The following is an 11,410-nucleotide window of genomic DNA, read 5'->3' as shown; positions in this document are numbered from 1 at the left end:
TCCTCAGACCTCCCGGAGGGAGAGCAGAGCGCTCCCCTCCAGGACACCCCCTCTGCACCTCAGGGGGAATGGCAAGACGAGGCCCCACTCCTGTCTGCCCGCCCCGGCCCACGCTGGGGCCCCTGGGGATCCCTCGGCCAGATGTTTCCAACGAGAAGTGCTGCAGCAGGGCCCCGAGGAGGGTGGCTGCCTGCCCCTCCGGAGCTCCGCGGCCTCGGGCCTGTCACCTTCTGCAGCTGCCAGCCGTCGGGCTGCCTGGTCTCAGCAGCAGCTGGAGGGCGGGGCCCGAGGGCAGCTCCCAGGCCAGATGGCCGCCCGGCCAGCTGCGTCCAGGGAGGCTCCGCCTGCGGTGGCCTCCTGTCGTCCTCACGCCCAGGGACCTTGTGGGGCCAGAGAGGGGATCCAAGGGCTACGGAGGGGGGCACCTCCCGGTGCCATCTTCCCGGGGCTGCCTGGGACGGCTCCTCCTGGGCAGTGGGGGGTGGGACAGGGACACCCAACTCAGGGACATGACTTCCCACCTAGAGGCACAGGGGCCCCCTCTCCCCGCGGGGATGCCCCTCCTCTAGCTCACGCCCAGCTGGGCTGGCCTCTCAGCTCCCACAGGCAGCGTCCGAACCTGCTGCGGCCCCTCTCCACGCCCCACAGCCTCGGTCAGGGCCCCAAGGAGCACTTTGTCCCACCAGCCAGGCAGGACAGGCCAGGACACCCTGCCCGCCCCGGGGCCTCCCTCTGGGCTGCCTGGGGAGCTGTGCGCCCAGAGCCCCAGGAGGGCCGGCCTCCCTCCTCGCCTCCGCAGCCTCGGGGGCCCCATTGGGGAAGCAACCCTGGACAGGTAGGCCGAGGAGCAGCCAGGATTTGGCGGGTCGTCCGTCCCTCACGGAAGCCACCGCACTCACTCCAGAGGCGTGTTCTGAACCCCTGTTTGGTGCTGAGCCGCCTCGTCAGCGTCAAGGATAGGGCGGGAAAGCCACGAGGTGGCGTGGTCACTGGACACGGGGAGCGCTCTGGAGAAGGCCAAGGCCGCGGAAGGAGAAGGTGGGCTGGGGCGGCGCTCAGCTGGGGTGGTCGGGGAAGGCCACTGTCTGGGGGGACCCATGGGAACCCCGGGGACTGGGTGCCGGGCCCGACAGCTCTTCCTCCCACTTTGCAGATGAGGATCTCAAGGTTCCAGGGGGTCCTTGGGTGGTATGCAAGGTCGAGGGGGGGCAGGGGGCAGGCTGAGAGCCGGACAGGACCCCAGGGGGCAGTCCCACCAGGGTTCACCTGACCTGCCTGAATTCGGCTCCTCCTGCTGGGAGCCTGCTCCAGGGGGGCCGGGAGGGGGGCTGGCCCTCCTTGAGGTGGGGGGGAGGGGCCAGGGGTTGGGGTGGCCAGAGCGGATGCACCTTGGGAGCCAGGGCAGTCTCCATGGCCGAGTGCCCCGTGGGTTCAGGGTTCCAAGGGTGCTTGGATTTCCCAGATTTAGGGAAAGAAAACTGCAGGATGTCCAGTCAGATTTCAACTTCAAATGAATACGGAGTAATTTTTTAGCGTAAAAATGTGGCTTTCCTTGCCATAGACTTGAGGTACTAGCTCCGCTGGACTAGTCCTCAGATCTCCCCCCCCCCAGGATTTGAATAGGACCCCTGGGTGGCTCTGTCCCTCCCACCCCACAGGTGCCACTCCCTCCTCCTGAGGAGCGGGCTGGAGGCCTCCCCACTGATCCGCAACCTGGGGTCCCAGCCTTCGCAGTCCAGCCCCTCCGCCAGCACCTCCTCCACCCTAGTCCAGGCCTCTTTCCACCTGCCACCCACCCCTGGCTGGGTTTCCTCTTCCCGAACCCCTTCTCCATCTGTGGGGCTGCGGGGCGGTGCCGGTGGGATCTCAGGAGACCATCAGGATTCGAATCCTGATTCAGGGACGTACTGCCTGCTGGTGGCCTGCTGCGTGGCCGCCGACCTAACTAACCTCCCCCATCACGCCAGTGCCATCACCAGAGCACCGGGCTAGCCGGGCTGCCGTGAAGGGGAGCTGCGCAGCGGGGCGAGGTGCTCCATCAGGGCAGCCCCTTTAGAACATTCCCCTGGGAAGAGACCGCCAGAGACCGCCCGGCCCGCAGTACGTCCCACCCCTGGGGCCCCAACTTCTTCAAAATCTTCGCTTTCTATTTCACTCAGGTTATTTCCGTCTCCCCGCAGACCAGGTGTACCCTGACACCTTTGGGGCTGCTCTTGCACCTTGTCCCCAGGATGCCAACTCTGCAGTCCACAGGGTCTCCCCCTTCCTAAACACTTTTGTGCCTGCGCTGGACCCTCGGGCACTCGGGACTCCTCCGTCCAGGTGTGTGGCACCGACTCCGCTGGGTCTGCTGACAGGTACCCTGTGCCCGGGGCCCTGGGACACGCAGCTCAGGGCGCCTGCCCCCCCCCACCGCAGGCCTTGCACTAGGGCTCCCCTGATAGGGTGGGGACCCCAGTGCTCGGAAGAAGGTACCAAATGAGCCGCATTCAAAAACAGGCTTTGAAAGAAGAAGGGGGTGTCACGCGTGCAAAATTTAGGCCCCCCTCCGGGTGTCGCCTCCTTCGTCCCACGGCCAGCGCCCCGCCAGGTGCGCCCTCGGGTCACAGCCCCGGGGGCCCGCGGAGGAGCGGGGCCTCGGACGCGGTTGCCTCGCCGAGGGGCGCCGCGGGGTCCCGTGGGGGGCCCGACAGGCGGGCGCAGGCGGCAAACATCGCGAGAGGCCCCGTCCCCTCCCCGCCGCGCCCTCGCCCCTCCCGGCCCGGTGCCCCAGCTGGCGGCTGCCGGGCCCCGCTGGGCGGGGCGGGGCGGGGCGGGCCGGGAAGGGGCGCGGGTGACCTCAGCGGTTCCGCCGCTCCGGGAAGGCGCTCGGCCCGCCCCCTCCAGCCCCCGCCCCCGCCCCCGCCCCCGCCCCGAGTTTCGCTCTCTCCGGGGCGGGGCGGGGCGGGGCGGGCGCGCGGGCGCTGTCTGCCCGGCCAAGTTGGAGCGCGCCCCGCCCGCGCCCTCCCCGCCGGGGCTCGCCGCCCGGAGCCCGCGCACCGGGGGGCCGCGGGGAGGGCGCGCACCGGGGGGCCGCGGGGAGGGCGCGCACCGGGGGGCCGCGGGGAGGGCGCGCACCGGGGCTGCGGCGGCGGCGAGGTGAGCGCGGGGGGCGGGCGCCGGCTCCCCCCGCCCCGCTCCCGCTCCCGCTCCCGCTCCCCGCGGCCGCGCTGCCATAAATGGGGCCGGCGGCGGCGGCGGCGGCGGCGGCGGCGGCGTCGGGGGGCGCGGCGGGCGGGCGGGCGGGCGGGCGGGCCCGGAGTGAAGTTCAGCGGCGGCCCGGGGGGCGCGCGCGGCTCGCGCCCCGCCCCGCGGCCGGCGGCGTCCGTTGGCCGCGGGGCAGGTGCGGGGGCGCGCGGCGGGGAGCGCGGGCTGCGCGGACGCCCCGTCTGCGCCCGCCCGGCGGCGGCATGGAGGTCCCGGGGCACGGCGCGCGGCTGCTCGTCCGCCTGCGGCAGCAGCGCCTGCAGGGCTTCCTGTGCGACTGCACCGTGCTGGTGGGCGCCGCGCGCTTCCCGGCCCACCGCGCCGTGCTGGCCGCCTGCAGCGTCTGCTTCCACCTCTTCTACAGGGACCGGCCCGCCGGCGGCCGCGACGCGGTGCGGCTCAACGGCGACGTGGTCACGGCGCCCGCCTTCGGCCGCCTGCTGGACTTCATGTACGAGGGCCGCCTGGAGCTGCGCGGGCTGCCGGTGGAGGACGTCCTGGCCGCCGCCAGCTACCTGCACATGTACGACGTCGTCAAGGTGTGCCGCGGCCGGCTCCGGGACGGGGGGCGCGCGCCGCCGCGGGCGCAGGGGCAGGGGCCGGGGCCGGGGCCGGGGCCGGGGCCGGGGCAGGGGCAGGGGCAGCCGCAGCCGCCGCCGCCGCCGCCAGCCCGCGCCCCGCGCCCCCAGCCCGCGCGCTCCCCGGAGCCCCGCGCCCCCGCCCCCGCCCCCGCCCCCGCCGCCGGGCCGCGCGCCCTCCCTCCGCGAGCGCCGGGCCGCCCCCCCTGGCCGGCCCCCGGGGACCCGGACGCGGCCCTGGACCTGTCGCTGAAGCCCGGCCCGCGGCGGGAGCCCGGCCGCCCCCCGCGCGCCCTCCAGACCCCCGCGTGCGGCCCGCTGCCCCGGGGCAAGGAGTCGCGGGGCTCGCGGTCGGACGCGGAGGACGCCGGCGGCCCCCCGCAGCCCCCCTGCGCGCGCGCGGGCGAGCGCGGGGCCGGGGCCCCGGGGGCGCGGCGGGGCGGCGCGGCGGGCGGCGCGGAGGCGGCGGCGGCGGCGGCGGGGCGCGGGGCCCCGTGCGTGTGCCCGCTGTGCAGCAAGCTGTTGCCCGGCGCGCACGTGCTGCAGGCGCACCTGAGCGCGCACTTCCGCGAGCGGGAGGGCCCCCGGGCGCGGCCGTCCCCCGACGGCGCGGCGCCCACCTGCCCGCTCTGCGGCAAGACCTTCTCGTGCGCCTACACGCTGAAGAGGCACGAGCGCACGCACTCGGGCGAGAAGCCCTACACCTGCGCGCAGTGCGGCAAGGCCTTCCAGTACTCGCACAACCTGAGCCGCCACGCCGTGGTGCACACGCGCGAGAAGCCGCACGCCTGCCGCTGGTGCGAGCGCCGCTTCACGCAGTCCGGGGACCTCTACCGCCACGTCCGCAAGTTCCACTGCGGCCTGGTCACGTCCCTGCTGCTGTGACCTGCCCCGAGGCAGGGCGGGGCCGCCCAGGTGGAACCTCGGGGTGGAGGCCGCGGGATGGGAGCTGGGGAGCGGGAGGCGCCCCTGTGCCGCGCTCCCAGCACCGCGGGCGGGCGCGGGCGGCGGCTCAGAGCCGGGGTCACCCTCCTCCTGCCTCGCTCCTCCCCCACCCGCCGGAGGACTCCTGCTCCCAGCTGTGCCCTGACCGTGAGCACTGTCTTCCTCTCCATCCCTCCAGCCACTGTCCCCTCTGTCACCTCCAGGGGGTGTCCCGAGGGCCCTGAGCCCCCCGCCCAGGCTCCTTGGCTTCAGAACGCGCTGTTGTCCTCCCACGGGGGCCTTTCCTGACCACCTCCCTGACTCACTCGGGCCTTCCCTTGTGAGCCTGGCACCGTGCTTGGTAGGGAAGGCACACATCGCAGAAGCTGTCAGCCTGTCCCAAAAAGGGCACTCGGGTGGAACAGGCCGCTCCTGGTGGGTGGCAGCAGGAGCATCCCCGGAAGCCCTGGGCGCGGGGAGCGCAGGCGGGCCGGCAGGGCGCAGAGGCAGAACCAGAACCAGCAGGAAGCTGAGTGGCTCTTGAGTTCCAGGTGCTGGCGTGGGACGTGGGTCCCCCAGGGCTCGGATCCTGACCACACTTCAATTCCGTCAGTGAGAGGAAGTCGCAATTTGGAGATGATTCTCTTCAGACGCGGAGAGCTTCCCCTCCCCGAGGTTGCCAGATGTCTGCCCGCAGGCGTCGGGCCGATGGGCCGTGCTGCCTCCCTGCCTGAGCACAGGGTCCGGGTGCCTCTGAGCACCCCAGGCAGGGGGTGGGGGGGCTTGGGTCTCGCAGGCTGCTACTGGGCTGCTGTGGGCCTCACCCTGACGTCACTGGTTTGCCTGCCTCCCTGCTGCGGGTCATTTCCAGATGCTGCTCTCTACTCCGGCGATGCTTACGGGCTTTCCCTTCCCTCCAGCGGGGCTGGGTGACAGCAGCCATCCAGCAAGCTGGCGATCAGCTCCTGCCAGCCTGGGGTCACAGCCCCCCCCGCTATCACCCACAGCTCCTGGAAGGGACTGATCTCTGCATTTGCAGTTGGTGGCCGTCACCCAGCAGATCTTGCTGCCACAATCTCTGTGATTAAGACAAGGGAGAGGGCAGGCGGGGGCTTGTCCCAGCTCCTGGGGGTCTTGCCGGCGACAGAGCCCCCCGGACTCCTGGTATCCACCAACTGGAGGCACTGAGGACAGAGTCCAGCCCAGTTTAAGTTATTTTCTCGTCTCCTGGCAACACTTGATGTCATATTTATTTGTCTGCCTGGTCTGGAGTGGAATGACCGGCGGCCTCACAGCAGGTGCACAGAAGGGGCTGGCTCCCTGCGCGCCCTCGGCTCCCCTGCCGTGTGGGCAGCCCACCCTCGTGGCAGGGCCTCTCCTGGTGCGTGGGGCTCAGAGGCCCTGGACTGGCTGCAGACCAGAGAGCGCCGGGCAGGGGATGCCCTGGTGCTCGGCCCACACCTCTGGAAGGGCTGCTGGTACCTCGCACTCAGTGTCCTGTACTCCGTGGCCAGGTGTTCCCGTGTGTGCGTGCGTGTGTGTGTGTGTGTGTGTGTGTGTGTCCGTGTGTCCAGCGAATGCCGAGGCCGAGCCATGCCCACCGCCCCAGCGGGCAGCAGGGAGACGTGGCGGCGGCCCTGGTTTTCCCCGGGGGTTCCATGGGGAACTCTCCCGTCCTGACTTATCAACACTGGATTCATTGTCTTCTGCAGTTACTGTGAAGTTAATATAAAGGGAAGTGGTTAGTTTTTAACTTGAGAACCCACACAGTCCAGAAGAAATCTCTATTTATGTATTTAACGCACACAGTGCGTGGGCACGCGTGGTAGAGGCGCGGAGATGCAGCCCGAGGGGAGCCTGCCGTGCGGGGTCCTCGGGGCCGGCCCGCCCCGTGCCCACGGCCTGGGCTGGGCAGCTCCCGGGGACCCGGGGACACCTGCTTGTGCTTAGCGCTCGGCGGGCGGTTCTGTTTGCAGGCGCCCGCCTGCCGTGGCAGTCTGGAAGGGACTGCTGTCTTCCTGTGCTCACATCATCCTCTTCATGACAGTGCTAATAAAGTCCGCCCCAGGTGGAGGTGGCCGGGATTATTCCTGGGGACAGGAGTGTGTGCCTCTCCAAGCGTGTGCGGGAAGTGTGGGCACCGCTGGGGGCAGGGGAGGGTCCCAGGTGGGAGGCAGCCACTCTGGGGCCCATGTCTCAGGTGGCATCGCCTGCTGTGTCCTGTGGGGGGGGCGGGTAGGGCAGGGCTCTGGACAGGTGACACACCCCGTTTCTTCAGGCTGCCCTCCCTGCCCTGGGGGGTGCAGGATGCAGGCTGAGACCTGGTGAGGTGGGCAAGGCTCAGAGGGGACGTGGCCCTCCTGGCCCAGCCCTCGCATGGGGACATGAAGCTGGTGGCCCTCTGGGCACTCCCTTGAGCTGTGCCTTTTTCACCTGGTCATGGCCAAAGTGTCCTCCAGAAGAGCCAAAGCAGACCGAAGGGCAAGCCAAGGGGTCCCCAAAGGTGGTGCTAAAAAGGCTGCCACGCTTGGGGCTATACTTTGAGGCCTTGACTCGTCCTGACCCCAATGCAGGTCACTGCTTCTGGAAGGTCGCGCCCGGCACCTCCCCTCCCCCACGCAGCCTGCCTCCCACTGAGCCTTCCTCCTGGACCAGGGCCACTGTCCTGCAGGGAGACCCTGTCGTGTTCCCAGTTGGGCCTGTGACTCAGCCTTCTCAGAACCAGGGGAGGAGGCTGTTGCCATGCCAACCAGGCAGGGGAGGAGGGCACCGAGAGGCCCCCTTGGGGGAGGGCTGAGCTGGGACGGGGCTTCCCGGGGCTCCTCAGCCGCCCAGCACACTCAGCTCCCTGCCCCCTCCATCACCCAAGCCATCAGCCCTGTTGCTCGAGGGCTGGAGCCATCCGGCCAGACCCACTGGCTGGATGGTAAACTGAGGCGCGTGGAAGGGCCTGGGGCCTCCTCCTCCCTCCTATCCCCCTGCCCCGCCAGCACTATCTCTACAGTAGATCCCCACAGAAAGTGACCCTAAAATCTGGGCCAACTTTCAAGTGGGGGAGGACCTAGTGCTTGGCCGCCTGCACGCTGACAAGCGGTGGGGAAGGGGTGCGCCGAGCCGGCGCCCGTTCCCCCTTCCCCTGCGGGCCCGCTTCCCGATGTTTCCGTCCCACCGCACCTCCTTTGTCCATATCGAAGGGAAAGTGGGTCTGGGCGTCCCATGCCCACCTGACCTCCCCAACACCGTGGGCAGCAGCCCTCCTTTGCCTGTCACAGAACCCTGCGGGGAGGGCCACCGGGTGCTCGTCCTCGTCCCTGTCCCCAGGGCATTTCCGTCCCTCAGTCTTCTCACGTGTCAGACGGGAATCACGGCTCAGCACTGCAGAGGGGCGTCGGGGTCGCGCCCGGTGGGCACACGGGGGCAGCGGCCACTAGGTGCTGGCCAGCGCTGCCGCCGCGGATGATGGCAAGGATGACACAGCTGGGTCCCCGTGGGCCGTCCCCAGCCCAGAGGGGCACCCGGGGCAGAGGGCCTTGGCAAGCGGGCCCCAAAGAGCAAGCCGAGCTCGTCCTGGGGGTGCTGGATGTGCTGGCTTTCGAGGACCAGTGCCGGTCCCATTGGGGCCTGGGCTTCCTCGTGGAGTCACCAGCCCTGGTCGTCCCCGCTGCGTGCCCCTGCAGCTGTCCCGGCGGAGCCCCCTGCAGGGTTCTCCACGCACACACGCACGCAGGGCTGTGGGAGGACTACGGGGACAGCTGGCCGGGCCCTGGGGCGGGCGGGGTGGGAGGCTGTGTCCAGGCACGCACATCGCGTCCCCCGGCTCCAGCCTGGCCGCCACTGGCCCTGCAGACCTGGTGGGTCTGGGGCATCCCCGGAAATCTAGGGGCGCGGGGACTCCCTGAGTGGAGCCAAATGGCTTTGTTTTCAGCAATTTGAACGGAAGCCTGTGTGCGGGGAAACCCACCGTGGGGGAGTCCGGTGCGCACTGGCCGCAGCTCACAGCGCAGGCGGTTACACCCCCGACGTTCCAGGGGCTGGACGTGTGAGACCCAGGTGCTGCAGGGCTGCTCCTGGGGCCTCCCCGGGCGTGTAGACAGCCGTCCTCTCTGTGTCCGTGTCCTGATCACCGCTCCTCTAAGGACACCAGTCCTAGTGCACTAGGGTCACCCTGGGAACCTCATTTTAACTTGATCACCCCTCTAAAGACCCGACTTCCAAATACAGTCACACTTCAAGGTGCTGGGGGGTGAGGCCTCCGACACAAATTCTGGAGAGAGACACTCCAACCCCTGACAATCAACCCCTGGGGCTCAGAGGGACCCGGAGGCCCAGGTCTGAGCCAGCCACTGCAGTTTTCTCGTCGGTGAGGTTTTCGGAGGATCCAGCTCGCCCTCCAGGGCGCCGGGCAACCCACGGGCCGCTGGGCGCAGCTGCCTGCCGTCTCCCGGGGCCAGAGCCACAGCTCGGGGAGGACTGCCCTCGATGGGCCCGAGCCCGTCCTGCCCACACCTTCACGGGGCCCACACTGGAGTCTCACCCCCCAGCCTGGGTCGCACAACAGCCGCACCCGCCCTGGAACCCCAGGGCCAGCCCCTGTACCGCAGCACAAGCTCCGTGTCCCCGTCTGCCTGACGGAGCAGCTTCTCTGTCACGAGTCTTGGCCCGCCCGTGTCTGGAACCGCCGGCGTGGCCACCTCACCATGTCTGGCCCCTTCCCTCTACCCGGCTCCCCTGCCCAGGCCTCGGTCTTCGGCGGCCTCTAACTCCCCGGGGACTCAAGCCTGAGTGGCCGCAGCCGCCCCCGACGCTGCGCAACCCGCAGGGAAGGATGGCGCGTCCGCTGAGCGCGTGCCCCCATCCTAGCCGAGTGCGGGACGCACCGCCCGCGGCACAGCCCAAGTGTTTGCCAGGCGGCGTGCAGGCCTGCAGAGCCAGGGGGGCCGGGCCCGCCTCAGAAGCTCCCGAGGCCCCGGGCGGACCAGTAGCCACGAGGGGCACCGCGGTGGGGCTCAGTCCGCGCCCATTCTGAAACCCAAAGCCCGACGCCCCGGGGCACGGGTGGGATGTGGTGCCCTGGACCCTCACACCACCGGCGGGAACTCAGGAACCGCACGCCACGTGGAGAAAGGAGGCCGGTTCCCGGGGAAGCGAAACATGCACCTGTCACGGGACCTGACGCTTCCACTTCCACCCAGAGGGATCATCGGGGGAGACGAGACGTGCGCCCCCACAGGACCTTCCCCAGGGGTCCCTGGTAGTGATAGCCAGGGTACCGGAGAGCTACCGGCAGCCCGAACGCACCCCTTGCAGAAGCCTCACCCCCCCCTCGGGACGCCATGTGACAATGAAGGGGGGAGCTGGTGAAACGACGAGGACGAAGGTCCCTGTTCTGCTGGAGAGCCAGCAGGCGGGAGGGGCTGCAGTGCCACCTGCATGAAGCCCCGGGGCCGGCGAGGAGCGTCCACCGGAAAGATCAGATATTCGGATATTCGAACGGGGATCAACTGGGGATGCAAGGGGACTCTTGGGGGCCGGTGGGCAGTTCTTGAGGTTTACAGGGTGGGATGCCACGTAGCTGCCAAAATGTACCCAATTTTACCGTGCATTTTGATGTATGTACATTTAAAACACCCGATAAAACGGCGAAAGGGCCGGAACAGAAGAGCGGGACGGGACGCGAGCCGCTGTGGGGGCGGGCCTGGGCGCGGGGAGCCTGTTGCTCCCACTACCGGCAGCGAGAAACTTCCCGTAATAAAATGCTTAGAGACACCATGCTGCAGGCTGGCGACAATGGCAGCTTGGTCACACCCTTCATCCGTGAGGCCATGGGGCGGCGGTGCCGGGACCCGAGCCCGGACCCGAGCCCGGCGGCCCTGAGCTGGCGCCCGTCTGATTCGGAGGGCACGACGGCCGCACGACGGCCTGCACCTGGCAGGTCCAGGGGTCCGTCCCACAGAGAAGCTCGGGCATGTGCGCGACGACGCGTCAGGCTGTCGTTCAACGCGGCAAAACGTCGGTGAGGGCTTGTGACCAGCGGCAGGGGACCAAGCGGAGCGGCCGCCGTGCGGGTGTGGACGGGGCGCCACTGGCCACCGTGTCCCTGGGCCACTGCTGAGAGCCACTTACAACGTCCCCCGGAGGCCCGCAGGTGCGCCCTCCCTCCAGGGACAGGGGAGGTGGGGAGACCTTGTTTTTGTTTGTTTAAAGATTTTATTTATTTATTCATGAGAGACACACAGAGAGAGGCAGAGACACAGGCAGAGGGAGAAGCAGGCTCCATGCAGGGAGCCCGATGCGGGACTCAATCTCAGGACCCTGGGGTCATGCCCTGGGCTGAAGGTGGCGCTAAACCGCTGAGCCACCCAGGCCGCTGGAGACCTTGATTTGTTTTTGTTTTTGTATTTTAGGTTTTCCAAGCGAACATTTTTTAATTGTTTTAAAAGATTTTATTTATTCATGAGAGACACACACAGAGAGAGAAAGAGGCAGATGCGGGACTGGATCCCCGGACCCTGGCATGACACCCTGAGCTGAAGGCAGACGCTCAACTGCTGAGCCACCCAGGCGTCCCCTGGTTTTATTTCGAACCACATGACAGGTCATCAGTCCCCAACGTACAGGAGTCGGGTTAAACGTGGAACCCTCACCCCTTCCATTGTCACACG

At 68.9% G+C, this 11,410-nt stretch overlaps 1 protein-coding gene across 1 annotated transcript; it reads left to right on the top strand.

Moving 5' to 3' along the window:
• Positions 1–3,362: 3,362 nt before the first annotated feature.
• ZBTB42 (zinc finger and BTB domain containing 42) lies at positions 3,363–10,564 on the top strand. Its single transcript, XM_041760211.1, has one exon. It carries the CDS (start codon positions 3,450–3,452, stop codon positions 4,707–4,709), a length of 1,260 nt encoding a protein of 419 aa, XP_041616145.1. The 5' UTR covers positions 3,363–3,449; the 3' UTR covers positions 4,710–10,564.
• The last annotated feature ends 846 nt before the right edge of the window (positions 10,565–11,410 follow it).

Source organism: Vulpes lagopus, chromosome 6, assembly GCF_018345385.1.
Source record: "Vulpes lagopus strain Blue_001 chromosome 6, ASM1834538v1, whole genome shotgun sequence".
NCBI lineage: Eukaryota > Metazoa > Chordata > Mammalia > Carnivora > Canidae > Vulpes > Vulpes lagopus.
Note: the sequence above shows the minus strand (reverse complement) of the source record. Positions and strands in the feature narration are given on the sequence as shown.

Coding starts and splice junctions, on each gene's coding strand:
- ZBTB42 (XM_041760211.1), top strand. CDS start 3,450: ATGGAGGTCCCGGGGCACGGCGCGCGGCTGCTCGTCCGCCTGCGGCAG.